This window comes from Galeopterus variegatus, unplaced genomic scaffold (assembly GCF_000696425.1).
Source record: "Galeopterus variegatus unplaced genomic scaffold, G_variegatus-3.0.2 Scaffold4246, whole genome shotgun sequence".
Lineage (NCBI taxonomy): Eukaryota > Metazoa > Chordata > Mammalia > Dermoptera > Cynocephalidae > Galeopterus > Galeopterus variegatus.
Window position 1 is genome coordinate 102,865 of NW_007730357.1, and position 26,938 is coordinate 129,802.

The 26,938-nt window shown below is 46.0% G+C and overlaps 1 protein-coding gene across 3 annotated transcripts in view; it reads right to left on the minus strand.

Moving 5' to 3' along the window:
* Positions 1-1,693: 1,693 nt before the first annotated feature.
* PHC2 (polyhomeotic homolog 2 (Drosophila)) overlaps positions 1,694-26,938 on the minus strand; it is a 51,693-nt gene continuing 26,448 nt past the window's right edge. For 2 of the 3 annotated variants that reach the window (XM_008587087.1, XM_008587088.1), the window contains 6 exons: positions 12,769-12,971; positions 10,917-11,046; positions 10,036-10,150; positions 7,791-7,932; positions 6,532-6,808; positions 1,694-3,154 (listed from right to left, as the gene is read on the minus strand). In XM_008587087.1, coding sequence (XP_008585309.1) covers positions 3,000-3,154; positions 6,532-6,808; positions 7,791-7,932; positions 10,036-10,150; positions 10,917-11,046; positions 12,769-12,971 — 1,022 coding nt within the window. In that variant the 3' untranslated portion in view covers positions 1,694-2,999. Of the gene's footprint in view, positions 3,155-6,531; positions 6,809-7,790; positions 7,933-10,035; positions 10,151-10,916; positions 11,047-12,768; positions 12,972-26,856; positions 26,933-26,938 lie in introns of those variants that run through there. The other variant, XM_008587089.1, reaches the window with a different exon arrangement.

Below are 26,938 nucleotides of genomic sequence, written 5' to 3' on the forward strand. Positions count from 1 at the left end.
AAGTAAGATCATGGATGTGGAACAGTTCTGTAATGTGTACCCTGGGCAGTGTTTTTTTTAAAGTGGGAACTATGACCCATCAGAGGGCCAGGAAATCAGTTTAGTGGATCGTGACCAAGATTTAAAAAGTATGAACAGGAAGAGAACTGAAAATAAAATATCGGAATGTATTGTATGTATAAGGGTAGGTATTGTTTAATGAGATTTTTGTTTCAGTTAAAATATACTTAAGTGTATATATGAGGTTGGGAAATGTTTTTAAACTGGGTCGTGATCAAAAAGGGTTTGTGAAATTCTGCATAAAGTGTAAACAACAGGAGCAAATATATATTTAAGGACTCACCCTTCAAACTTTCACCTAAAGTAAAGAAATAACATGAATGCTTATTGGTGTAAGTCAAATTCACCATATCCTCTTTTAGGAGTCGTTTTGGTTCCCTCCCCCTTCACCACACTCAAGAAACCAAACTCTGGTGGGGCCTAGTTTTCATTTTCTTCCATAAAGGGAAATCACGGCCCAGAAAGTGAAGAGCCCTGCCCACAGTGCTGGAGGCTGACGGTGCTCCTGCACACATGGCTGCATTCCTCAGCCCAGGGGGAAGGCGGCAGCACATGGGGCCCCCTCACTTGGGGGTCCCCAGGACTCACTCCCACGTGGGCACCCTCCCCCTTCTCTGTCATTCAGGATCCTGCCTCCAGCCCCTGGTTCCTTCCACCTTCTGGGGATCAACTTTTTTTCTCTTCCTTCTCCAAATATGTTACATTTTAACAGGCTCTCCAGAGAGGAGTTATCAAGGTATGGACATAAGTTCTCAAGTTATTGTGCTTAATCTTCCCTTAGACATTCTGATTCAGTAGGTTAGGGCTGGGGCCTCAAAACCCACATTCTCATCAGGTAGAAACAGTGCCTTTAAGAAGAACCTGGTGAAGGGAAGGAGCAGTGAAGCCAAGCTGCCTCCTTTTCCCTTTCCTGGTGACAGATGCAGGGTGGATTTCACTCCATGCAAGAGGGCCTGCGATTTTGTTCTTCACCCCACAGCCTTGTTTCTGAAAGCTCAGGCCAGGCCCACAGAGGCATGTGGTCAACACAAGTCACCGTTAGCTGCACCCACTTCATCCAGTCCAGCCAGCTCATGTCCCACTCATCTACACTGCCGCATGCACACGTACGCTTTTGTGCATACCGCTTGCATCTGGAATGCCCTTTCTCCTCCTTTATTCAGGGCTTAGGTGTCACCTCCTCCCATCTAATCATTTTCTATTTCAGCATCCAAAAAATGCTTGGGAAGTGCTTAGTGAACCAAAGCTGTCCCAAGGGCATTTCTGAGCACTTGGCAGCTCCATCCAAAGGTGTTTGTTGGAGGATGGGAGTCTGGGTTCTGTCCCAGGTGTTCCAGATGCTGTTGGCCCAACAGAGTCATGTCTCCCAAGTAGGAATGGTTGAGGGGGAGGGGGTGAGATCAGAGCTGAAGGAGCTTCTGGACCTCCAAGTGACACCCTGTGAAGAGCAGAGGTGGTATCTGCTTCTCCTATACAAACTGGGGCCAAGACCCTGCCCCAGCAAAGCATGGAGGATATGCTGTCTAGTTAAGGCCCCTCCCCCAACCCAGGGACCCATCCCTCTTCTTATGGGTGAAAAGTAGCCATTTGGGTTCAGAGACAGGCATCCCTAGGAGGAGAAAGGCACAGAAGAGACAGATTTTACAGATTTATTTTTAAAAAACAAAAAAAGGTTAAAAAAAGTCCTTCATTTCCAACCCTGCCTGGGGGTGTGGGTAGGGAATAGAACAAGCTGAGAAAGCTGCCCATCCCCTTCCTGCAAGGGATACCCCCAGGAGTCTGCAAAGGACAGGGCAAGTCAGAGGCAGGCCCTCGCCCTTTCTGCCCTGCCTCCTCCTCAGGTAGCTCAAATTGCTGCTAGGAAGTTTTATAGGCAAAAAAGTATGGGAGTGGGAAGTCAAAGGCTGTCTTCTTCACACAACAGTAACTTCAGCTGTTCTCTCCCCTTAGAAGATCTCCGGGCCCCCAGCACTAGGGCTCCCACAGTGAGCAGGCGGGCAGGCAGACCAGGAAGCCCAACCCGGCTCAACTCTCTGGGCTATGTGGCCCAGCCCACCGGAGCTTCCTTAGTGCTGTTTGTGAGATAGCGGGGCAGTCAGGGGAACTTCACAGTGTGGGAAGGGGGTGTCAGAGACATCTCGACAAGTCTGGAAAGGAAAATCTCCTATCTTCATCTCTTTCTGATCTTGCCTCTCTGTACTGAAGCTGCCCTTCTTCTCTATTCCCCATCCTGAGGCTGAGTGGAGTCCAGGACAAAGCACTAAGTGGCTGTTTGCTACAAAACACCTGGAAATGCCAGAGGGTGGCTCTTGGCCTATCTGTCAGTCCAGGCTCCCACACAGTCATACAGTCATACACACAGCGTTAAGGCGTCTGTGCCAGCAGGCATGGCCAAACTGGGCCCAGCTTCTCTCTCTCCACCTGCAGAAAGTGTAGCGGGGAGAACCCCCAGCTGCTGCAGAAATAGAATGAAGGGGGAGAAGCTGGCAACGGAAGAGTTAACCAGGCCTGGAGAAAGAAATGGGAGGAAGGAAGGCAAGGGCTTACAAGGCCTCTATCCAGGCCTGCTGGCTGCCCTTGGAAGTAACCCAACTCAGGTTGGGGAGCCCTGACCATATCCCCCTGGAAAATGGGGGGACAGAGAGAGGGGAAGAGATTGGGGCTAAAGTATTGGGACTTTGGAGGAAGCCAGTGCTATCAATATTTACAAGCATAAAGCCCCATCTTCTGTGCCACCTACCTCTCTGCCCCTCCCACAGAAATGAAAGGCCCCTGAGAGCCATTGAGGAGGTGCCCAGACCTCCTCGCCAGCCATGCCCCTAGGAAGAGCCCCTTCTCTCCGACTGGCCCCATTTCTGGGCCCCTCAGGAATGTCTGTCTGGCTCTGCTCAGTTGGGAGGAGGAGCCCTGGGCCAGAACCTTGGCTTCCCCAGCCAGCCCTAGGAGTCCTTGAGCATGCTGATGCGAGCATAGATCTTCAGAGCGGGCCCCAGCTTGATGTTCATGGCACTCATCAGGTGGTCCTCCTTGAGCAGCAGCAGAGCTTGCCCATCGATTTCCTGGGCACGGAATTCCTCTGCTATCTCCTGGCAGCCTGAGGGGGATACCACCAAAGATAGCATCAGTTAGAGCTGCCAGCATTTACTTTCGGCAACCACTGCACCTTAGATACACTGTCTCTTTTAATCCTCAACCATACCTTGAGGAAGGTATTGCTATTCTTATTTTGCAGCTTGAGAGAGGCTAAGTGACTTACCCAAGGTAGTCACGATCCATGCTTCCTTCTTCATGCCCTTGTTTGGGTCCCCCTCCATGAACTGATCTTACCTGGGTGACCCATAAGATGCTGTGGAAGTGACAGCATGTGATTTCCAAGGCCAGATAATGAAGGCACTGCAGCTTTCACCTTGCTCTTCTGGATAATTTATTTTGGAATAAGCCAGCCTTGGAGAACACTCAAACAGTTCTCGAGAGAGGCCCATATGGAAAGCAACTGAGGCCTCTTGCCAGCAGCCAACCCCAAGTGCCATGTGAATGAACCACCTTGGAAGTGGATCTTCAGGCTCCAGACTGCTCCAGGCTGCTCCAGGCTGCAGTTGCAGCCCTGGCTGACATCTAGACTGAGACTTCATTCATATAAGACCCCAAGTCACAACTGCCCATCTAAGCCACTCTAAATTCCTGACCCACAGGACTCTTAAGATAATCAGTGATTATTGTTTAAAGTCACTAAGTTTTGGAGTAATTTGTATCACAGCAATAGATAACTAATAACAGATTTTGGAACCTGGAAGAAGAATGCTGCCATAAAAAAACAACAATCAGGGACGACCCGTGGCTCACTTGGGAGAGTGTGGTGCTGATAACACCAAGGCCATGGGTTCAGATCCTATATAGGGATGGCTAATTAACTCACTTGGGAGAGTGTGGTGCTGATAAAACCAAGTCAAGGGTTAAGATCCCCTTACCGGCCAACTTTAAAAAAAAAAATGTGGCTTAAATAATTTGTTAAGACTTCAGAAAGACTTAAGGTGATGCCTCAAAGAACTGTTCAATCCAAAGGCTCTCTAATGAGTATGTGGGCCAGCCTCACAAATCCTCTCTATTCAATAGTAGGGCTTCTAAGAATCTTAAGAGCACTGTCCCTCAGCTTTAGAAGAAGCCCAATGTAGAGAAAGGCTTATCTTGAAGACAATTTTGGGTGTGCTTTTTATCTAATGGGATGAACTCCAACAAGACTCATAGAAGGCCCACAAAGATTTTAAGAGAATTGTATTGGCAGAAATACTGCTAGCTTAGACTGGAAGGGTCAGCAGTAATATAAAATAAAAAGCAGCAGGAAGTAGGCTGAGAAAACTACTACATTGAAAATGTAGGCTACCTGCCACAGAAGAAGAGGCAGGCTAACTCAGAGGGTGGAACTGAGTGAAAGAGAATCACTTCCAGGCTTTGAGAACTAATCAAGGAAATGCCAACATATACCCTACTAGATTTTAGAACTGGTATGGATCAGTGACTCTTGTATGCTGTTTTTTCTTTTTTTGAATGGGCATGTCTACAATGGTTATCATATGCTTACCTCACTATATATTGGGTTTGTGGAAGGGAGAGGACAACCTGTCTTTTTAGTTCTCAGGTCTTCAGATTGAGAGGAACCATACTTGCTGTAGATTGAATGCCCCTAAACTCACTGAAGCTTAATCCTCACTGTAACTGTTGACAGTGGGAAATCCTAGTATGCTAATTGAAAGGTGGGGCCTTGAAGATGCGATTAGATTGTGAGGACTATACTCTCATGAATAGATTGGTCCTTTCTTGGAATAATGGGAGTAGTTCTGGGAGGCTTTAAAAGGAGAGCATGAGGAGCCATCTCTCTCAGTGTTCTGCCATTCTGCCATGTAAGACCCCAGCATGACTGTCACCACCAATATCTTTACCAGATATGTTTCCTGGATTTTGGACTTCCCAGCCTCCACAACTATAAGCAGTAAATATTATTTCTTTATAAATTATGCAGTTCCAGGTATTGTGTTATAAGTAACAGAAATGGACTAGATACAGTACTTGAGGAACTGGATCTATGGAGCCTCACCTGTGCCTGTACCTGAGTTAGATGATAAGATTCTGGACTTCACACTGATACTATAATGGGAAGAGACTCTCAGGAACTTTGGTAGGGGGTGAGGGTATTTTGCATGAGGAAGGAACATGAATCATTGGGAGCTAGTGGTGAACTGTAGTACTCTATCTCTGAATGGCTCCCAATAATCTTTGCTTCCCAGTACTTATGCCCTTCACACAATGAGTAGGACTGACCTGTGTGACCAATAAGATATTGTGGAAGTGCCAGCATGTGACTTTTGAGGCTAGATCATAAAGGGAGTAATGGCTTCTGCCCTGCTGTCTTGTATCACTACCTGTGGGAAAAGCCTGCTGCCACTCATGTCATGAGAACACTTGCACAGCTCTCTGGAGAGGCCCATGTGGAGAGGAACTGAGGCCTCTTGCTAACAGCCAGCTCCTATTTGTGAATCATTGAGTGAGGCACATTGGAAGAGCACATTACAGCCCCAGTAAAACCTTCAGATGACCTCAGCCTTGGCCAACATCTTAATCGCAACCTCATAAGAGAGCCTGGGGCAGAAGTGCTGAGATAAGCCACTCCTGAATTCCTTAACCACAGCAATTGTGTGATAAATTTTGGGGATGTAGCAATAGATAACATATGGGTTAAGTGAAAGCCAGATTTGAATCCAGTTCTCTTTCACTCAAAAGTCTGTGCTCTTAACCACACTCTAGTCTCTGAGTAACAGGCTTGTGGTTATCAATACCTGAGGTGGTCACTGTATGGGTAAGACTGGCAGAAAAACTGGAGAGAAGCTTTTGGGTCCCACTGAAAGCATCTGTGAACGGCATAAGGTGTGCCTCTCAAGGTTCGTTTCTAGATTCTAGCTGTGCTCACAACCACGTGCGCTTCAACACACAGGGCTATGCATAGTGCCCAGATATATCATGGACTTTCATGTCTTTGTGCCTCTGCTCAAGCTGCTCCCATATGCAGTCTCTCCATCTGGCAAAGGTGTACTTGTCCACTGTCACTCAGTTTAAATTTTCTTAATTTTGATGTTCTCCTTGACAGATTTCTTACACTCTCACCTGACTCCCCTGCCAACATGCCCCAAGAGAGGGACAGGGTTAATTACATTACCATCTCTGTATTTCACACATACCACTTACCATGCCAGTAAATATACTGCATTATAGCTATGGAATATTATTTACAGTTTTCATTCTGCACTAGAATATAAGCTCTCACAGGCACGAATCTCACCTTATTCATCTCTGTACCCCAGAGTTCCTGAACCTGAGCCATTACCTGAACTACCTAATCCTTCCTGGTGGTGGGAGGTGAGGTCTTTCACTTCTCATTCCTTGCTATTTGGGCAAGCATGGAACTTCCAAGGGCCTTACCTGGCAGAGAGCGGATGAATTCATAAACATCTTCTACGTTCCATTTGGTGGGCTCACTTGGCAGGAAGTGGTGTCCCATGCCCACCAGGTCCCGCATGTGCATGTCAGGGAGCTCCAAGTCCCGCTGGCCTTGTCGCCGGCGGGAGGTGGATGAGCTGGCTGAGATGGGTGACAAGGGTTCCTCATAGCTTGAGTTATCTGAGCAACGGCTGGAGTCTTCCTGGCTGTGTGTCAGCTGCAATGCAGCAGTAACTGAAAGGGGTACAGTGCCTGTTGGCTGGGAGCAGAGAGAAACAATTTTCTTCAGGATGGGGGAAGAAACCATTTCTAGCAGCAGTGATTGGTAAAGGCAGGCACTTCTCTCTTTCCTTCGTGGTCTACTACTACACATCTGTGAATTCCTAGATCAAATAGTGTCTTCTGTGCTGCCCCTTCTTCGATCATCAGGAGAGTTAGTCCCTTCTAGTATTGTAGCGTGTACTGCGCTATACTGCAGTTATCTGAGTATAGGTCTATTTTTTCTTCTAGATGTTAGGTTTTAAATCAGGGTTCTGTGGGTTTCAGGAGGTGGTCTATGAACTACTTGAAAGAGCATGTAAAATTTCTAGTGTATTTACATTTTGGCCCACAGCTTTCATCAGATTCTTAAAGAGGTTTAAGACAAAAACAACAAGCAGAGTACATACAAGGTTATGAAACATCACGCTAGGCTGTGAGTTCCTTTAGGGCAAGACTGTCCTCAGAGCCTTAGTGCCTAACGGAGTTCCTGGCATATAGCTGTTGCTAAAAATATTTAATGAATGAATACCCATGTTCCTGGTAGAGACCTTCAAGAACTCAATGCTCTGATGTTCAAGGAGGAGAAAAGGTGGCAAGGCAAAGGGTGGAGGCTGCCTTCTCACCTAGCCCTCCATTAAGACAGGAGGCACCCTGAACAGCCTGTCCCTTCATAGAACCAGTCAGGGGAGACCCCATTTCTGTGCACAGAGATCAAGGAAGGAGGCAAACTGGAAGATGAGGAGTGAGGCGGGGCAAGGCCACTAAAGAGTAAGGTACTTCGTGGGCACCATGGGTCTAAATGAAGGAAGCTATTAAGGGACACAGGGAAGGCTTGACTGGACAGATCTGTGAGAAATGAGAATACCATGGAGCATAAAGAAGTCAGCAGCTGAAAGGGAACGTGGGTGTTTAGGGTCATGGAAGAAGGAAAGTTGGTGGGGACTTGTAGGAAAGGAGCTTCAGGCTCTCCTTCCTCTCACCTGCTTCTTGGTGTCCTTGGTAAGTGCTGGCAGACTGGCTTTGCTGGCACGACGGCGGTTGTGGGTCGTGGACCCTGCCTTCTGCAGCTTGCTCCGGTCCGAGTGGAAAAGTCCCACTCGTTTGGTGCATCCGACATTGTACCTGTCAGAGACAGAGAACAGGAAAGTCAGGGCAGTTGTGGGGCTTATGGGCCCTAGGCAGAATGAGACCAGCCCAGCTGTCTGGCAAAATTTGAGTCCATCTATTGGTTCAAACCCTAACTCCATCACTTATTATTAGCTGTGTGACTGTGGGCTATGAGCCTCAGTTTCCTTATCAGGAGTTGGAGGTAATACCACTCACTTTCTAAAACTGGTCTCACAATGACATGAGATAATGTCTACAAAATGTCTGACATGACAGCTTGGATCATGAAAACCCATGGCTGACATATCCTACTATAAATATTATCTTTGCCAGGAAACTACTGTCAGTTGTCCTGCTGGAGAGTAGCTGGGCAAAGCATGATAGAGGTGTCCTGGCTACCTCCAGCACAGCCCAAGGAGAAGCTCAGGAAGGCCGAACTCCAGCTTGGCATGCACAGCACCTCTGCCCAAGACCTGCAGCTTTCTTTTCTTCTGAGGGGTCAAGGCTTCAAGGTCAGCTGCCTCTTCTACCTTGATACAAAAACCACGTAGGTCTTTAGAGTGAGATGAGTCTAAATTCCCAGGTCTATGACTTATTAGCTATGTCACTTTAGACACAACGACTTCTCCTTTGTGTCTTAGTTTGTGGAGTATACTATAAAGCAAATATATTTCACAGGGCCTAGTTTCTTGTACTTTTAGATTTGGTCGAACTTTTTAAAAGTACATATAAAATGTTGACCTTGCAAAAAACAAGAAAATTTCCCCAGGCTAGTCTCTGTGGTAAGATGAAGAATTGCAGCACAGCAAGATTGCTGGTTCAAAGACAGACAAGTTACTGATTGATATATAAAGATACTGGGAAGCTGTGTAGGGAAAGGAATGTTTGCTAAGATCAAGCTTTTGTTGGTGGATCACTAAATTGCCTATAGAATGTCACCTTACTTGTTTTACTGAATGTTACCAGCCTATATTGTTAAACTATAACCCCACCTATGTTCTCTTCCTGTAACTTCCTGGTCTGGAGAATAAATGCAGGAAGAGAACCCCAATTCATGGTTAATTTCCCAAATGAAAGGAATGTCTCTTTCTTGAGGGTTCTGGGAGATTAACCACTTCGGGGCTTCTCACTGCTCAGAAGAGATGGGCTTTGAGTAATCCTTTGCGGCTCCGTCACCCAGGGGGAAAGGGGTGACAAATCCATTGGAGGCAAAGCAAGATTAGTTTCCTAACCTATAGAAAGGGACAACAGTAATACCTGCTTTGCAGAGTGATTTTGAAGATGAGATAACGCATATTATTATTATTATTATTATTATTTTTATTTTTTTTGTCTTTTTTCGTGTCCAGCAACGGATCGCAAGCCTCAGTGTTGCGCCCATACCGGACCGGGACCGGCAACAGGATCGCAACCCTCAGTGTCACGTCCGCACCTCGCTCAGCCAGTGAGCGGGAACCGGTCTGTATGTGGGATCTGAACCCTCAGCGGGAGCGCCGCTGCGCTCCCAAGCGGTGCACTGTAGCAGTGCACCACCGGGCCGGCGCCAGTGAGCGGGAACCGGTCTGTATGTGGGATCTGAACCCTCAGCGGGAGCGCCGCTGCGCTCCCAAGCGGTGCACTGTAGCAGTGCACCACCGGGCCGGCCCGAGATAATGCATATCAACTGAGTAGCAGAGCACTTCGCACACACAGGTTCTCAATAAATAAGTTGTTTTTATCATGATCATTAGTCTTCTAAGCTGAGTAAAAGCACGCAAAGGGAACACTGTAACTAGTGCCGTGGTTCTGGGCAAAGCTTCTGGTGAAGGGCTTACCCTAAGGAGGTGGTAGTTGCCAAGGGTAGAAAAAGAGAATGGCACCATGGGACCCAGGAGGGCCAGCCAAGTTAAAGCACTGCTTCCTTTCCTTGGACTCTGCTGCTCTCTCTCTCTGATCTGCTCAGGGTCCTGGTTTTTCATGCTCGGAGAATTAAGGACACATTGCTGCTTCCAGGCAGGTCAAGGAAATAGGAAGCTGGATAAAGCACACCGTGGCCTCCTGGGTGGACTCTTACTGGAATGAGGTAGGACAGAAGAGCAGGATGCAAAGGTGCATCCCGAGGAGGCTGAGGCCACTCACCTCTTTGCACAAGCCATGGAACAGAAGCGCTTGGAACGCTTGAACTTGTAGGCAAAGTCCACCCGGCCACAGAGCTCACATTTGAGTTTGAGGGGAGTACCCTCCTCTTTGGACTCTGCAAAGTATGGAAATGGGTGAGTGTGAAGAATTAGAAATTCCTACAGGACTGCGGCTAGCCCACTATGGAGCCTCCCTACTCTCTCCTGCTCCTCCTCATGTTCCCACAGCTATGACATGCAGCAACTGTCTAGCTTGGAAAATGTCAAATTGTTTTGGTCACTGTTTATGGAAGGGCTATGCTATTCCCCCTGGAAAGTACCCAAGGCTGTCTGGTGATGCCCTTGTTCACTTGTTCTCTTCCAAGTGCTTTGAGCCTAAGGCAAAACACAGGTGGGGAAGAATCAGTGCCCTTCTTTACAACCACAGAAGAAAGGAGGCTCATAGGAAAGACTCTGGATGCTGTCACAACTGATCTTCTGGAATTATCCCACCCTACCATGATCCATCTGGCTGGTTACTGACCTGGCAAACAGAACCCAGGAGCCTACACTCCTGCAGTCTATGTAGGTCCCAGTTAGTGGTTCACGTGGCAAGAAAGTCCTTGCCTGGCCGCTGCCTGCCTCAGAGCTGGCCCCCAGTCCCAAGTGCAGCCTCCTGAGGCAGTAAAAGGAGGCATTTCACACTCCTGTGCAATGACAAATGGTTCCCCTGATCTCTCCCATTCCTGTTTTCTAGGGATAGAGGATGAAGAGGGACTGGGCAAAATGTTCAGGAGTTGGAACTGTTTACACACTCCCTGGCTCTGAGTTCCTCCACGGACACCAAGAAAGGAAGTGTGAGAGGTCTGCCATCCCTTAAGATTCAGAGTCTGAGATGCTTACCTTGCAGATAGGGCTCCTCCATCTCTGAGTCAGTGGTGGTGGTATGATCCTGCTGTGGAAGTTTCTCAGGCAAGAACCCCTGTGCATACTTCTTCTTGAGATTCCCCACTAGCAGGGACGAGCGTCCCACCTATAGGACAGGTGACATGGAGGCTGTGAGGGTTAGGCTCCCTTGCTCTGCAGCCTCATCACAATTACATGTATAAAGTATCTAGGTGCAGATGTCAGCCCTCCTCAAACCCCCCTGCCCCCAATATTATCATCCAAGTATGTCCTGCTCAAGGCCCTATTTTGCTGTTTAGCTCATGAGGCAAGATGCCAGTGGGCACCAAGGTATAGGATGGCTTCAGGCCAGGACATACGGATGGCTCAGAAGGTTAGGAAAATATCTATTCTTCCAAGTGTCTAAGGGCACAGATGGAGGCAGAAATCAGGGTTCCCACAGCTCCAGAGAAGTGCCAAGACCCAGTGTCCACAAGTCACCAGGCAGGGACAGAGCTGAGTCTGTGTGAAAATGTGTGTGTGGAAGACACAGCACCTGTTTTTGATTTCTTACTGCTCTCCATCTTACCAATGCCCTACCCAAGCCAGAGGTGCATGCAGGTAGCCATGGAAGCTGTGGAAGGCAAATGCCCTGTGCTCCCCAGTATCCCAGACTGCCTTATTCACTCTTGTTTTTGCTTTATTCACTCTCCTGTTGCTTTTGTTCAGGCAGCCTGGTAGCCAGATCACATGGTGTCTGACCCTAGGGTGATGCTGGGGTGCTATTCAGCCTGAATCCACCCCATGAGATCAGCTGGTTTCTAGTGTTACTCTAGGACGCCAAGGGGAAGACCCAGTCTAACGAGGGAAGGGATGTAACAGGGCTGGAGCTACTTATAGCTGAGATGCTCCAGGTGATTTGCCACTGGCCTTGGACAACCTCCAGAGAGAAAGAGGATGAGAACATATTTGTTTTCTGGCATTTCAGAATGGCCGTTCACCCATCTCAGTTAATCAAGCTCAGAGTTGTCTGCTGACTAGTCAAACCACTCATGGATCCAAAGAATGAGCAAAAGGCAGATGGCATCCCAGGAAGATGTTGTATCTCTAACCGCCAGATAATTTTCACCAGGAGAGAGGCTGGTGCGCACCTGGCTCTAGGCTCCTCCACTCCTACAGAGCAGTGCCACCTGTCCTCCAATTCACACTGCACAAAAACTGCTCTGGAGGCTTTGTTTTCATAAACCACCTTCGTGATTTTTTAAATATTTCCCTTTGGTTTTATGCTTTAACTGGAGATGCTTGGTTGTGCCCTTTCTTAAGTGCCCCTCAATTTCATTCACTCCCCTTTCAAGGCTCCACTATATGAAACAAGCTTCAGGCTGTAACCCAGCTCCACCATCTTCATTTCTCATAAAGCTTGAGAACACTGTTCTATGAAGTTTCCTTTAGTTTTGTAACTGGCCAAAGTTTTGCCGTTCAGAGTTTTTTTTGGCATTCAAAACTCAACAAGGTCTAATTTCCCAAAGTCCACCATCTCTCACCAAATACCCCAAAGTGAACTCCCTTCTAACCAAGGGGGTCACATGTCACCAGGCTGGGACACAGCTGAGTCTTGTGTGTGGGAGCTTCTAACCAAGGGGTCTTCCCAATTATTTCTGATCACTGACCCCTCTAGACATTGGGAATATACTCAATTCTAGAAAGAAACAGCTCTGACATTCTTTGGGGATGGGCGGGTGGGGGAATTAGCAAGGAAAGAGCAAACTATTCACATTTTCAGAAATTTTACATGGAAATGTAAAAATATTCTAATACACATCTAAAACATACTTAAAAAAAAAAAGAGGGGAAAAGAAGTAGTCCGTACCGGGAAAGGCTCCGCCCCCTCCTGGATCACAAACCCTTCGATAACATGCGTCAGGATTTGGGGTTTCACAATGGCCTGTGGTGGTTTATTCTCACCATTCTGGGGGGCAGTGCCGGCGATGCTGGAGGCAGAGTTTCCGTTCCCTGAGGTCATGCCGGGGCTGCTGAGGTCGGTCAGTGCATGAACAATGCCCTGCCCTGTCTCTGCAGGAGGGAGAATAGGAAAACAAAGCAGAGGAGATCAGAGCAGAGTCCAGGCCCAGAGAGGGACAGCAAAGTCTCAAACTGCGCCTGGCTCTTTCCAAGGAGCCAGATGACAATGTAACAATGCAAACCAAGCAGTCACCTCCCTCAATGACTTATTTAAAAGTGGTATAGTTTCAATGGACACACGACCAAGTGTGAGAATAATCAGTTCTGCAACAATGCAGCTAATAAGCTAACAGTATTTCTTAGTCTCCCAACTGTGCTGAGAACAGTTAAACCAGGTTAAACAGACAAGAATTCTGTCTTTGAGGAGTTAAGACCTTGGTCAAGATTGATTTGGAAAAACAGATTAACATTCAGTTTAAGGAAGAATATCGACTATTCAAGGTGACATCTAAAACCAGGACGAGAAGCTGAACTATGTATAGAGCTTTGAGTGTGACGGAGTTTGGGGGAGAGAGGTCAAATGGACCTTCTATGAGGTTCCTTGGAGGAGGATTAGATTTTAAGTCCTGTGAAATGTCAAAGCACTGAACTCCAGAAATTGATGCCAAAGAAATCTAGAGGCTGAACCCCAAGTAAACACTACCACGTGGATCTGACTATTCAGAGACTAGTTATTTGGGGTCATTGCATTAAGATATGCACATATTCTATTTTCTCCACCAAGGAAACTGTTAGGCAGAGCTGAGGTTTTCTGTGCTGTTTCTGCTGGCCCAGCGCCCTCAATCAAGCCTCTGGTCCAGTTCTCAGCTCCACAGCCAGTGTCACCTCCTCCTTCCATCTCTTTGTGGACAAGCTTTCCTAAGTTCTGCTCCTCAGTGGGCCTGCTGGCCTTCCTCTAAAAGACCTAACGGAGTGCTCCAAGCGTGTGACTAGGTGCCTATGCACAACCCCACAGTGGGCCTGATCTCTTCCACCTCCACAGCAGCTCTTGGGAGTTGCCTCTCTGTCTCAGAAGTGCAAGACTTCATCACCTCACTTTTGTGACTCTCCCCGCCCACTTCCTGGGCCGGTTCTCTACCACCACCAACTGCTCAGTGAGTTGAGGTTGCCTTAACTCGGAACTTCCTAAAAAAGAAAAAAAAAAAAAAAAAGAAAGAAAAGGCCATTTCTTTATTGCAACAAGCCTAGTAAGCATAACCCATTGAAGAGGGGTTTGTGTGTGCGATAAATTTAAATTTAAATTTAAAAACGATTTCAGTACATTTACTACTTAAGAAATTTTTGTACAAAATTTTGTAGGAAGATGCTTTTATTTCATGTTAAAGATCCAAAATATCACCACAAAACAGGAATGTAGCATGGAGAAATCAAAACAGACACATTTTAGAAGATGTTTATAACTGGGTCACAACAAGTAGTGGCCCCTAGAGCTCATTTTATAACTAGTAGTCCTAATGCTTAATAAACCAGGATAAATCTTTTTTAATGAAAAAGAGTTGGCTGTAACACATATCTTTAGTACTCAGTCTTCCATAATTCAACTATATAATAAACTTCAGAGCTGAGTAGAAGTCATCCAAAAGATAGGACAGATGAGATTTAAAAATTTTTTAAATTAATTTTTGTTTGAGACAGTCACACCAGCAAGTTAGAAAAATTCCCTTAAATGTCTATATTCATTTGAAAAAAAAATTTGAAAGAGCTTTGACTCTTCTATACTGATGAAAAAATTTTCCCCTTTTGGAATTAGTATAAATTGTAAAGGTGTTTGGAGATTGGGAAAAAAAAAAAAAAACCTTTCCTTTACAATCTATGAATAACTAGGAAGACACAGTTTTTTTTTTTTCCTTTTTGTCTTTTTCCGTGTCCGGCAACGGATCGCAACCCTCAGTGTTGCCCCCGTACCGGACCGGGACCGGCTACGGGATCGCAACCCTCGGTGTTGCCCCCGCGCCTCGCTCAGCCAGTGAGCGGGAACAGGTCTGTATGTGGGATCCGAACCCTCGGCGGGAGCGCCGCCACGCTTCCCAAGCAGCGCACTGTAGCAGTGCGCCACCGGGCCGGCCCCAGGAAGACACAGTTAATGACACAATCATATTAAGTTTCTCTGCTTTTAAATTTTAAATATTTAAGTCTGCCAATCTGCCAGGTTCCCAGTATTTTCTCTCTTCCAGGCCAAACCCCCTCTGCTCTTTCAACTATTTCTTATTATATAAAAAGATTGCAAGTTCATCATCATCCTAGGTCTCTCTTTGCCTGAACCTTTTAATGTCAGATATCCAGTCAATACAGAACATAATATACCAAGAGTAGTCATCTAAGAGATCTGGTTGTAGGATTTTTGTTTTATTTTGTTTGTTTCAAACATAGGTACAGGGAAATGAGTGACTCCTGCATTTCAGTTTATAATACCTCTACGGAATTAACCCATTCTCCTCTGAATTCTGGGATCACTCCCACCTCCCACCTTTCAAGATATTCATCATCAGGCTGGCCTGTGGCTCACTCGGTAGAGTGCGGTGCTGATAACACCAAGGCCACGGGTTCGGATCCTATATAGGGATGGCCGGTTTGCTCACTGGCTGAGCGTGGTGCTAACAACACCAGGCCAAGGGTTGAGATCCCCTTACCGGTCATCCTTATATAGGAAAAAAAAAAAAGATATTCATCATCAAACAGCCTGTGATACCTTGTTTCTTTTTACGGGATCTCTCTATCCTTGCTTGATTCCTTCCCCCTGGCCTCTCCTTCTCCTTCCTTCCTGTCTCTCAGATCTGCACCTATTAATGCACACTGCAAGACAGAAGGTTAACTTTTGAGGTCAGATTCTTTCCTCATGCCACATACACTAGTGATGAGATACATCCACCAGCTCAGAGGCCAAAGACCCAATACTTAACTCAGGGAAGCAAAGACTTTTCAGAATCTGAGTTTTTTTTTTTTTTTTTTAAATACTTATTTAGAGAGAGAACAAATAAATAGACTTTTTCACCACAACATTAGAAACTATCACTCTCCATTATAACTCTGGGGTAGATTACAGGAGAAACAGAATCCAAGGGACAGAAAGGAGAGTGTTTTATGAATATACAAAGGTTTGCAGCTATTTTGCTTTGCAGTCATCTTGTAGGCCAATAGCTCATCATCTGCTTTAGTAACAAAGGAGTCTGGGCTATTTCTGGAATGACCAAACACCCTCTGCCAAGCTCAGCACGCTGAGATTAATTTAATCTGCTTCCCGCTCTCCCAGACTGCTTTGCAGCTTGCTTGGGGGAAAGCAACTTAATAGTGAAACTTGCAGAAACCTGCTCTGCTGGCTCTGAGGCCAGATAAAAGAGACAAAGAAATACTCTATCTTTGGAATTTAGTTCCTTAGTGAATTCTCTTGACCAGTCCCAAGGCTGTAAGTGCTGCTGGGGATTCCGACAGGTTTCAAGTGCCTTTAAATGGTTAGGCACCTGAAACTGAAAGGTGGAGACAGGATACCAGAGTAGGAGAGGCTGGGGGAGGGAAGTAAAGCCAAGCTTCAGTGGGGGCAGGCTTGGGGGTGGGTAGGTATTCAGGTCAGAAGGAACATAACAGTATGTCCTGGGGACTCTTAGATAGTATAAGTCTCAACCTCTAGGTTGCTTCTTGATTCTGGTCTCACTCACAGGCTCTGGCAGAAACAGTCCATATAGGAGTGGTATAAAATAGGAAGGACCACCCAGTGGCCCTTCTCTGTGCTCCAGTTTGTGAAATCATCTGCTTTGGGGTTGGTCACCTCTGCTAAGCAGAGCAGATTTGTCTAGTCAGGGCGCAATGACTCTGCCACCTCTGTATCTTCAGGAACTAATACAATATCCAAGATATGACAGATGCTTAATGTTTGTTAAACTGGAATGCATGGAACCCATGGTCTGTCTTCATTGTCCACATAAAGAGCACAGGCCTTCCCAGTACCAAAACAAGCAACTTGGCACCAGCTGAGGTGTACAAATTACATTCTGAAGCAGCAAGGCTGGAGCCTGCCTACAAGAGCGGCGTTTCTGGGTACCTGGCTATAAAGAAGAAGAAGAGCTATTCTTTGGCCAACTTCTTCCTGTTATAGTAGGGATTTCCTTATCAGAAGGGAGGTACGGCATTAAGTGTGCCCCCAAAGGCTGGAATTGAGTGTCCACATCCAGAACTATCAATTCCCTGTCCCTTTTGAAACATTTATTCCAGATCCGGGCACTTGGCTAGGCAAGATGACCTCTAGAGGCAGAGGCAGGGAGGCGCCTAGAAAACTGGTCCTGCCCTCAGGATCAGCTGGTAGGAGTGCAGAGAGGCTGAGCTCTCCAGCCTGCTGCAGACACAGGTCAGGCTGCTCCCAGCTATGCAAAATCTGGCCACTTTAGAACCAGTTGTGATGTTCTCCATATGCATAGACAAGACAAAAATCATCAGTTATAATGGAATACGGTTCAGTACTAACCTTTGCGATGGGTATTTCAGAGCCTAGCACTCAATCTGTTTGACCCTAAAATAAGCCTTGAAGACCTGACTTTGGAGGAAACGCAGAAAAAGCAGGTCTTCTCTTTCCACCCCTCAGCTTGGCCAATGGCTGATTTCCACTTCTCCAGACATGAGAAGAAGGGAGCACTGTATTTTAATTAAAAAGATATCTAACTACCCTGGTTGGCTGCAGTTGGAGTAAGAGCTAATGAAGTAATATAATTTAAGGAATCAGAGTAGGTGATAACATGGATGTTTCCTTGCAGCACATTCTGCTCAACAAATGGCAAAACAAGGTCACCCATAAAACACAGAGCACTCTCTCCAGGCCCCTGGCACTAAAGTCATGCTTACTGTGTCTCAGCTTAGCAGGCCCAGCCATGTGGCAGGGTGGGTGACAGCAGGGTTCCTCAAGAACTGCTTGCTTTAGAGAGTGCCTGAGCAGAACACCTGCAAAGTGATCCCCAGTGAAACCATATCCAGGAGACAGACAGCAGCAGATGCAGATGGCACCTGGGCCCAGCAGTGGCGTGTACTACAGCACAGGAAGCTGAGAGCAGAATACCGAGTCCTTGTGGAAAGGTCTGGGACCACCCTCTACAGTCTTTTTAATTATATTTGTGCCCCCAAAGAAATTAGTGCCATTCCAAAAGTGGGGATGGCAAGATATTTCATGAGCACAACTTGTTGACATCCTCCCCCTGCTCCCCAGGGGAAGGTAGGAAAGTAAAGGGGAGAGAGGGGGAGAAAGGCCGGAGGAGGGAGAGGGGGAGGGAGACAAGCAGGCTGGAGCTCTGTTCTGTGACCCCCGACAGAGTCCATCAATTAAAGACATTCATTTGGTTAACAACCTTCTTTAAAATGCAAGTATACATCTATAGTCATTCACACCTTCCTGTGAATTATTTGACTCAGACAAGCAGATTGCTTCTCTCCCAATTTAGAGACAGAGGTATGGTGGGAGGGGATGGGAGTGGAGAGCGATTGTTTGGATCCTTTAGAGTTAAAAGGGTCCTGAGTCTAACATCTTAATTTTCCAAATGAAGCAACTTTAGCCTCAGGGGTGAGGTGATTTACCCAAGGTCACAAAAGGCAGTCAGTGGCAGAACCGAGATCAGGCCCCAGTGCTTCAGATTTTCCTGGGTGGGCTGCTCAAGTGGAGGGAGGGCTGTGACATGGTGCAGAGGGGTGGGACATGGTGCAGCATAAGGGCAGTGGAGAAAAGAGGACGGGAAATGTAAACTGCATTCCGAGACAGTTTGAAGCAGAGGCCAGACATCACATGTGGGCTGCAGCACTTGGGTTGGGAAGGGCGGGATGACCTAGGCGAGCAATTCCCAAAAAGGGATTCCTGGACTATCAAGGAAGGAATCCCTGAACATTGTTAATCAGGACCCACAAGCTAGATTCTATATTTCAAGAAGCCTAAAAGGAAACAGCACATAAACCTTCAATAGGGCTAAACCTGATATTATTGAATACCATGTTTCCCAAATCCTAAAATGCTATTAGTTAAGATGACCCATTTTTCCCACAAGTTTTTACACTAAATTTATACATTCATTCACATGCATCTCAAGTGCAGATTGTACGTGATACGAGCGCTCATTTCAGAATCAAGGCAAGAGTGAATGCCTTTTATCTGGAAGATGGTATCTTCTAACACATCCACAAAAGGAGCTCTTATGGTGGGAAAATCGTAGGCCCCTTCCCACCCTGGGGTCCTTTGAGTACCAGTAGGCAGGAGGAACCAATGTCAAACGTTACAAACATTTTCAATTCTGCTAAGGACAGAGCTAAGACATACAAGGCATGGGCCGACTGACCTGTGGCTCACTCGGGAGAGTGTGGTGCTGATAACACCAAGGCCACAGGTTCAGATCCCATACAGGGATGGCCGATTAGCTCACTGGCTGAGCGTGGTGCTGACAACACCAAGCCAAGGGTTAAGACCCCCTTACCGGTCATCTTATAAAAAAAAAAGACATGCAAGTCACGTCCTTGCCTTGCGGACACACAGCAGGCTGTGGCTCTCACACAGATGCCATCACCACCCTGCTCCTCAGAGCACCTTCCTCAGCCTGCTCTGAAGAACCTCTCCCAGAAAGAAGGGAAGAAACAGCAGTGATCTTTGGAGCACTTTGCTGAGCAAAGTGGCGAGCTTTTTAGTTACAGGAGGGTGAGGCCCTGGATCCACAGCCGGGTTCCTTGCAGAGGAGCTGGCCAGCAGAATGAGAGATAGCGGTGACCCCAGAGCTGCCCTCCGTGTCACTGTAAGATGACTGTGTGGAGTCTGGGTTAAAAGGACTGGAGAGCAGACTGAGAGCTTCTCAGATCTTAAGCATGTGGGCTGAGTAGCTCGGCTTAGGGCATCTGTCAGGGAGGCTGTTCCTCCCTCACTGGCAGCCATTACCATACAGCTGACTTTCACGCTGTCTCAGGAGAAAGCGCAGCCTTTCTGACTCACCCACAATCCCTGGCTAAAGTGTACATAAGCTGAATTGTAAACAGCTGAATGTTTTCCAAGCTGCCACCCCCAGCTATGAAGGAAGGAATCAATGGAGCAAACAGCCGCCCTCCCCCATGCAGTTAGCAACAACGGGAGCAAGGAGGGATTTCCACACAGCTGTTGGCACTGCTGTCCAGCCCACAGGCTGAGTACTGCAGTAGGGGCCTCAGATCACACTCAGCAGCAGCACCTGCAGGACCACAGGGCGGCTTCCAACAGGTCAACGCGCCAGTGAATAACAGCTAACCCCGAGTCAAGGCACAATTTTCAAAGAGTTCCATTTAACACTGTGATGGAGGTCAGTCCAAAGGTATCCAATGCCAAGGCCGAGGGCTCCCAGATAGTCTCAAATCACAGTGCTCTGGCAGATGCTAGGATTTCAAAAGGCAAAATGTCTAAAACCAATGGGACAGGCTCTACAGCAGACACCAAGATCCCAGGAGATGAAAGGAGGAACGGCTGACAGGAAAGAGCACTGGTTCTGGGCTCAGACCTGGGCTCAAATTCTGGTTTCATTTTTGATGATCTGTGTGGCTTCAAGCACTTAATTCCGGCTCTGAGTCTTAGTTTCTCTGACTATAAAAATGAGGTTCATCTGCCCATCTTGCAAGGTTATAGTAAATATCAGATTTTATATATGTAAAATGCCTGGCACTGAATACATGTAGAAGCTGTGCTACACGGCAGTTAAGACTCTAGGATCAGAGAGACCCTAGGCTTAAATCCTAGCTTGTAATGTCAGGCAAGTTACTCTAGGCCTCAGTTTCCTCATCTATGGAGTGGGGCACTAATATTCTGTCTTACATGGCTGCAGTAAGGATTAGATAAGATAATGCAAGCACAACACAGTGGTATGGGCTTGGCTTGGCCACAACATCACTGAGTCCTCGGCAGATTAGGAAACCACCCTCGGGCCGGCCCATGGCTCACTCGGTAGAGTGCAGTGCTGATAACACCAAGGCCCCGGGTTCGGATCCCATATAGGGATGGCCAGTTTGCTCACTGGCTGAGCGTGGTGATGACAACACCAAGCCAAGGGTTGAGATCCCCTTACCGGTCATCTTTTTAAAAAAAAAAAAAAAAAGGAAACCACCCTAATCTCACTGAGCCTGGCCTCTTACAGCCCCAGAGTGGAGCTATTCTTTCTGTGGCCCAAACTGAGGTATCATTCGTGTTCCTCAGATGCCTTGGTCTACTCTGGGTGTCCTGTCCTTGCACTTTTGAGGTCAGGCTTCAGGAAGAAACGCTACCTCTACTTTGACTACAGCATAACAGAAGTGCTTTTGCCCTTTATGGCAAACCAGTCTCAATTCACTGTCAATGGCTGTTAACCCAAGGGACAAAAAGACAAACACCAAATTCTCTTTCTTTTCTTTCTTTCTTTTTTTTTTTTTTTAAATCTTTTTCGTGACCGGTAAGGGGATCACAACCCTTGGTGTGGTGTCACCGCACCGCGCTCAGCCAGTAAGCGCACCGGCCAGTCCTATATAGGATCCGAACCTGCACCGGCCAGTCCTATATAGGATCCGAACCTGTGGCGGGAGCGTCGCTGCGCTCCCAGCGCTGCACTCTCCCGAGTGCGCCATGGGGCCGGCCCCCAAATTCTCTTTCTATACAAGAACTATAGTTCTTTCATAAAGAGTCCTTGGGTAGCAAGAACAGTGCAGAAGAACCCCAGAAACCAGAAAAGAAGTTAACTTTGAGACAAATAAAAGAACCACTTTACTTAGAAAATAGTAAATTAATGGACCTTGTAATGCCCAGAGGTGATTTAGTCTGTGAAATCAGTTTAAAAGGCTAAAAATAAACTCATGGAAGATGGATTTCTACCAGTTTGCAAAAGAAATCTAGAAATGTTTAGTGAAGTCCTTAATTCTTTTCAGGTTGATAACAAGGAAAGGCAACCATGTTCCTCAATATGATGACATTTGTTTTTTTGGTTACCAACAGCATGATCACTAATATTAGACAAATGGCAGAGTTGCGGGGCGGGGGGGGGGGGGGAAGAATAATTATCTTGCAAACCAATCCTACTGATAATTTCTGCTCCTGGAATACATTAACCCCTTCCTTTTCGTAACCATTGTCTAAGCTTCCAATTACCCTACTTTACCACCAGTCAACTGACAGAACTGATTAATATTGATTACTGGAAGCCTGGAAATGTGGATTTGATTAGAAAAAATTTTTGATTAAAAAGAATTTGCTTCACATTAATTTTGTTTTAATTTAAAGTGTCATTTGCTTCGATTGTTTAAAAATGTCTTAATATAGCTGTGTGGCTTTAGGCCACATATAGATTGTTTCAAACATGCTGAAGATATCAGTAACTAGGGATAATTATACAGTATTTGAGGTATAATAGCCATGCAATTAGAGCTTTAAAAATAACTCATAGGAATTATGAACTTTCATTTTCTTGCCAACAGTTCTAATACTTAGTATCAGGCCTGGCTCCTAATCTACTGGAGAAGGGTTGGTTATGACATGGCATCTAACAGTCATCTTTTCTTAATAGAAATAATAAATTTCGCTACTAAGAAGAAAATAATTTAAGAAACAAACATTTGCTTATGCTTTAAAGAAAGTCATAATAGCAAACGGGACTCTTTTCAACATCTGGATTCATCTTAGAACACTGGCAATCTGTGTTTAATAGCAATCATTTCTTTAGCAGATGTAGAAAGAATGTTCTCTTCCTTTGGACTTGTCTAACCTAAAATATCATTTGGAAATTCATGTCCTTTTTCACTAACTATAAATAACTTGGAAGGGAAGGAAAAAAAAAAAAAAACTATGAAGTTTACATGGTCTTACAATGAATCCCATACCAAGAGTTTATTTAAATTGTATGCTATGTTTCTCACTATACTTTTATCTTCAAAAACTAATAATTCTTAATTTTATAACTCTTGATTAACTATAAAGCAGCCCATTTCTTGGCCATGCCAATTACATTCTACTTTTGTTATTTATGGGGAAAAAGTCCAGAATTTGTAAGCATATTGTCTTGGATATGCAAATGATTGATTATTTTCCTAACAATTCCCAAAATATCCATGTCATAAAGTAGAATTAAAGATGGTTTGCCTCTGAATATCTTAACAAATATCAAATCAATGTTCTGATGTAGCTAGTAATTCAAAATGAAAAATTTTAAATAAGTCAATGCTTAAAATGACACCTACATCTACTTCAGTTGTAAATATGTAGTTATCTTAAATAGGCATATCTTTTTTTTTTTAACAAACACTCAAAAAAAGTCTTTTTAACTGTTGATTTATGTTGTAATTTATATCACGCCATAAAACATTTAAAACATAAATCTATACTTGTATATGTTCAGATCTGCACCTTGAGACATAGTCCAGCTTTGAGTTCCGTCAAAGCTTCTAAATCACTGAAGAGTCATTTCTGTCACTGGCACAAAGGCCCCATCAGAGCAGATTACATAAGGCAGTCAGTTCTCACCCTGTTTTTCCATGGGATGGGAACCCGGGGGAGGTGGGAGAGGTGGGCAGGTTCAGACATGGGACTTCAGGACAGTCTCCTGAGGGATACACAAAAGCCTCTCTCTACAACCATTTTTGTGAGATTCCTCCTGACTATAAAAAAAATCATCTTCATCTTCCAGTTGCAAAATGGCACAAAACAAAGGGAATAAAAGAAAATATCATTTATAAAGATTCATTTCCCTACTCTCTCTTTAGTAGATAATCTCAGAAGAGAATTTTTTTTTTTTTGTGGGTGGAACCAGATCTGTGTGGAGATTAAATACTGAACAGCTGGGAGAGCTTTTACATAGACTGACTCAAAGAGGGAAAAAACCTTTGGTAAATATCATACTAACATGGAGCAGTATTAGCAGAACTGGAACCACCATCCTATTCCCTAGTTTTTTTAAACTTTAATTTTATTTTGGCTTGCTGATCTATGCTAGCTGAAAGTGAAGGACTCTGACAGGAGGTGGGTGAATTTTATTCAGCAAATGGTTACCGAATGCCTAGCCTGAGGCTCACAGCCCAAGGGAGGACAGAGACTTAGAGGAAGGGTCTAAGGCAGTCAAGTCAACGTTTTTATACATTCACAACAACAACAACAAAATAGAGATAAAAAAATACTCACGAACACATGGGTAGAGGTTCCTAATTTTGAGTAAGTTATTTTCTGTGTGTGTGTATGTGTCTTTTCCTTAAATAAGAAAACCTAGAGAGGGACGACCTATATAAGAGCGTGAAAGGCCAGAAGCAAGAACAGTTCAATTTTACAGGATCATCTATCCATTTATTCCTCTCCTGTTTGTTTCTCTCTCTCTCTGAAAGATCAGAACCAAGGGATCCAAAGTATCTGAGACAGGAAATGAGTAAGGCAGGAAAAAGGATGTGGTCTGAAAAAAGGGTGGAATCTGGGGCTGAGCCAGAGCAAGTCACAGGCACAGGGTCATAGCTGGGGGAAGGGGTCTTGGTGGCAGGAAGAGAAATCTCAGGGTCAATCAGCTTAGACTAGAAAGTCAAAGACAGAGGAGATCTGTTTGGAGAAGCAAAAAGACACCTTCCTAAGAGGTTATCTTTCACTGAAGGATGCAGAGAATGCACAGAAACAATGGCTGAAGAGACCTACAGCCAGGACAATCATTAGTGTGATAGAAAGAGGGGCTGGAGTTTACTCTTTGAGAGAAGGAGAAATAATATATACGGAGTGCACTTGGCAAAGGTAAATTAAAAATTAGGACAGGACCTGGAAGAGACTTGGAAAGGACTGGGAGGTGAGTACATGATGAAACACCAACATTCATTAAGCACCTATGTGCCACATGTCAGCAAAAAACAGTTTGAAGGGGGAAAAAGGGGGGGGGATGAAAATAGGAGAGATTGCTCATGAAAATGCAGTTGAACAACTGAGAAATCAACTCAAGAACAACAGAAATGTGGACTAAGAAACTACTCACTTTCTTGACTATGTATAGAGAAAAAAGTCATCTATTCTTCCCCGTGTGTATGGACAAGCCTGGAAACAGATCTTGGGTGGGCTGAGAGGCAGAGCTCACGTGATGAAGAGTGCCTGGAAAGGGCAGGTGCCAAAAGAGCACCACTCCCCATCTGCCAGACCCTCTGCAAAACAAGCCCACCCTTGTGAATGAGCCAAGCCAGAAACTCTGGTTCCTCCCTGCAGGGGCTGGAACTTAGAGGCAGAAATGAACAGTGGAAAACAGTTTATGAGCTGCTTCAAAAGTGTGGATATTCCTAAACACAGGTCCAGATGTTGAGAGTGATGTGTTAAAATCACTTTTGTATTCTCCACAGTGCCTAGGACAGTGCCTTACATAAAGAAAGAACTTAATAAGGGTGTGTTAAATCTAACTTAATGAAGTCAAAACTATTTAATTGTGCTGGTGTCTTAAGATTCGAGACAGAATCTCTTCTCCTATATCAAATATAGTAAAGTACTTTCTATTCTAGAGTCAAATTGATGTGAAGTCCTATATTCCTTGTGATCTAAACCTAAAGCCTAATCAAGAGGCACTGCCACAGGTCTGCTGCCCAGTGCTGGAATAAAAGATGTGGGTGGCAGTGGGGGAGAGGGGGACACAAAATACAAGAGAAAGAAGGAATTTCCTTGCCTCATCAGCCTGTAATGTTCATGCTGACCTAGAAATCCCGGCAGTTCCAACATTTGGGTTGACTCAGGAGGGGAAGAAAAATCCCAGGTGAATGATAATTGGATTATCTAGTTATGCCCCAGAGCCAAATGGCTGGAAAAGGCCAGGACAGTAGGGTCTGGTACAGTCAAAGTGACATTATTTCCTAAAACAAAAATCAGACACTCAGTGTCTGATGGACAAAAATCAGACACTCAGGCTGATGGACAACGGGATGGAATAGTTTAAATTGGGGCTGTCCCAGAAAAATCAGGGACATATGGTGGATTTAGGTCGGTAGCTTATTTCACAAGGGATCCTCTGGGCCCAATATGCTAATGGAAACGGGATTAAGGATCAAGGATGGGAGCTATCTGAGGGGAAAGCTGTCACTGGTTTGCAAAGCAGAAAAAAGAAAGGAGTGTGCTCTATAGACAGCACATGAAGGTAAAACATTCTAGGTATGACCTAGAAAGGAAAGGAAAAGTTGATCAGAACTGAAAGTGTGTAAGTGAAATCTGTTCAGGTATCAAGGGTGGGGGTGAGACGGTGAGGGCTGGAAGGGTGAGAGTATATCGCTGGCACAAACTGGTATCCAACAACACAGGGTCCAGGGGTTAGTTCAGACTGCAGCTTCACCACTGCTTTGCAACCTGACCTTGGGCAAATTTCTCACTCTGTGGACTTCAATTTAAATAGAGAACCTCACAAATCCCGATTTTAATGTAAAGAACCAACAAATATAGTAAACCTTCATTTGGCATAGGAAGGAGAGAAAACGCTCTTCTAAAAATGGAAGAGAGGACAGACACAGAACAGCTTGTCCCTTTCCATCCAATTAAAAACCTCGTGAGACTGAACTAGATTAAAAACAAAACTCTCCAGCGAAGCCGCAAGCGCCTCCGAGATAGGTTGTCCGCTACCAAGAAAGTACAGCAGATGCCAGCAGTGTGGACCCTACACGGCCCCTCCATCCCGGGAAATGGCCCTCCCGGGCGACGTGTTGGGGTCGGGATGTGCGGGACCTCGGAGGGGGGACGGGAACACACGGAAGCGTGTGGCACGCCGAGGCTGACACAGCAGCTTCCAGGGGCGGTGCGGTGCGGAGCAGGCAGGGTCCCCCGGCGAGGGAGGCAGAGGAGCAGGGCACCTCCCAGGTGCCGAGAGGGCGAGAGCCGCGGTTGGCATGGCCTTGCAGCCGCATAGGCCCGGGCCGCGAGTGGCACCGGAGGGCGGTGCCCAGTTTCCAGTGCGATGAGCGCGGCCCCCGGCCCCGCTCTAGGCGAGAACCCCTCCCCCGCCCCGGCACTGACCTGTCCAGGGCCCGGCTGGGCCTGGCCGGGCGGGGCCTACGCAGCCCCTCAGCCGGGCGCCGCCTCGCGCGGGGTCCCGGGC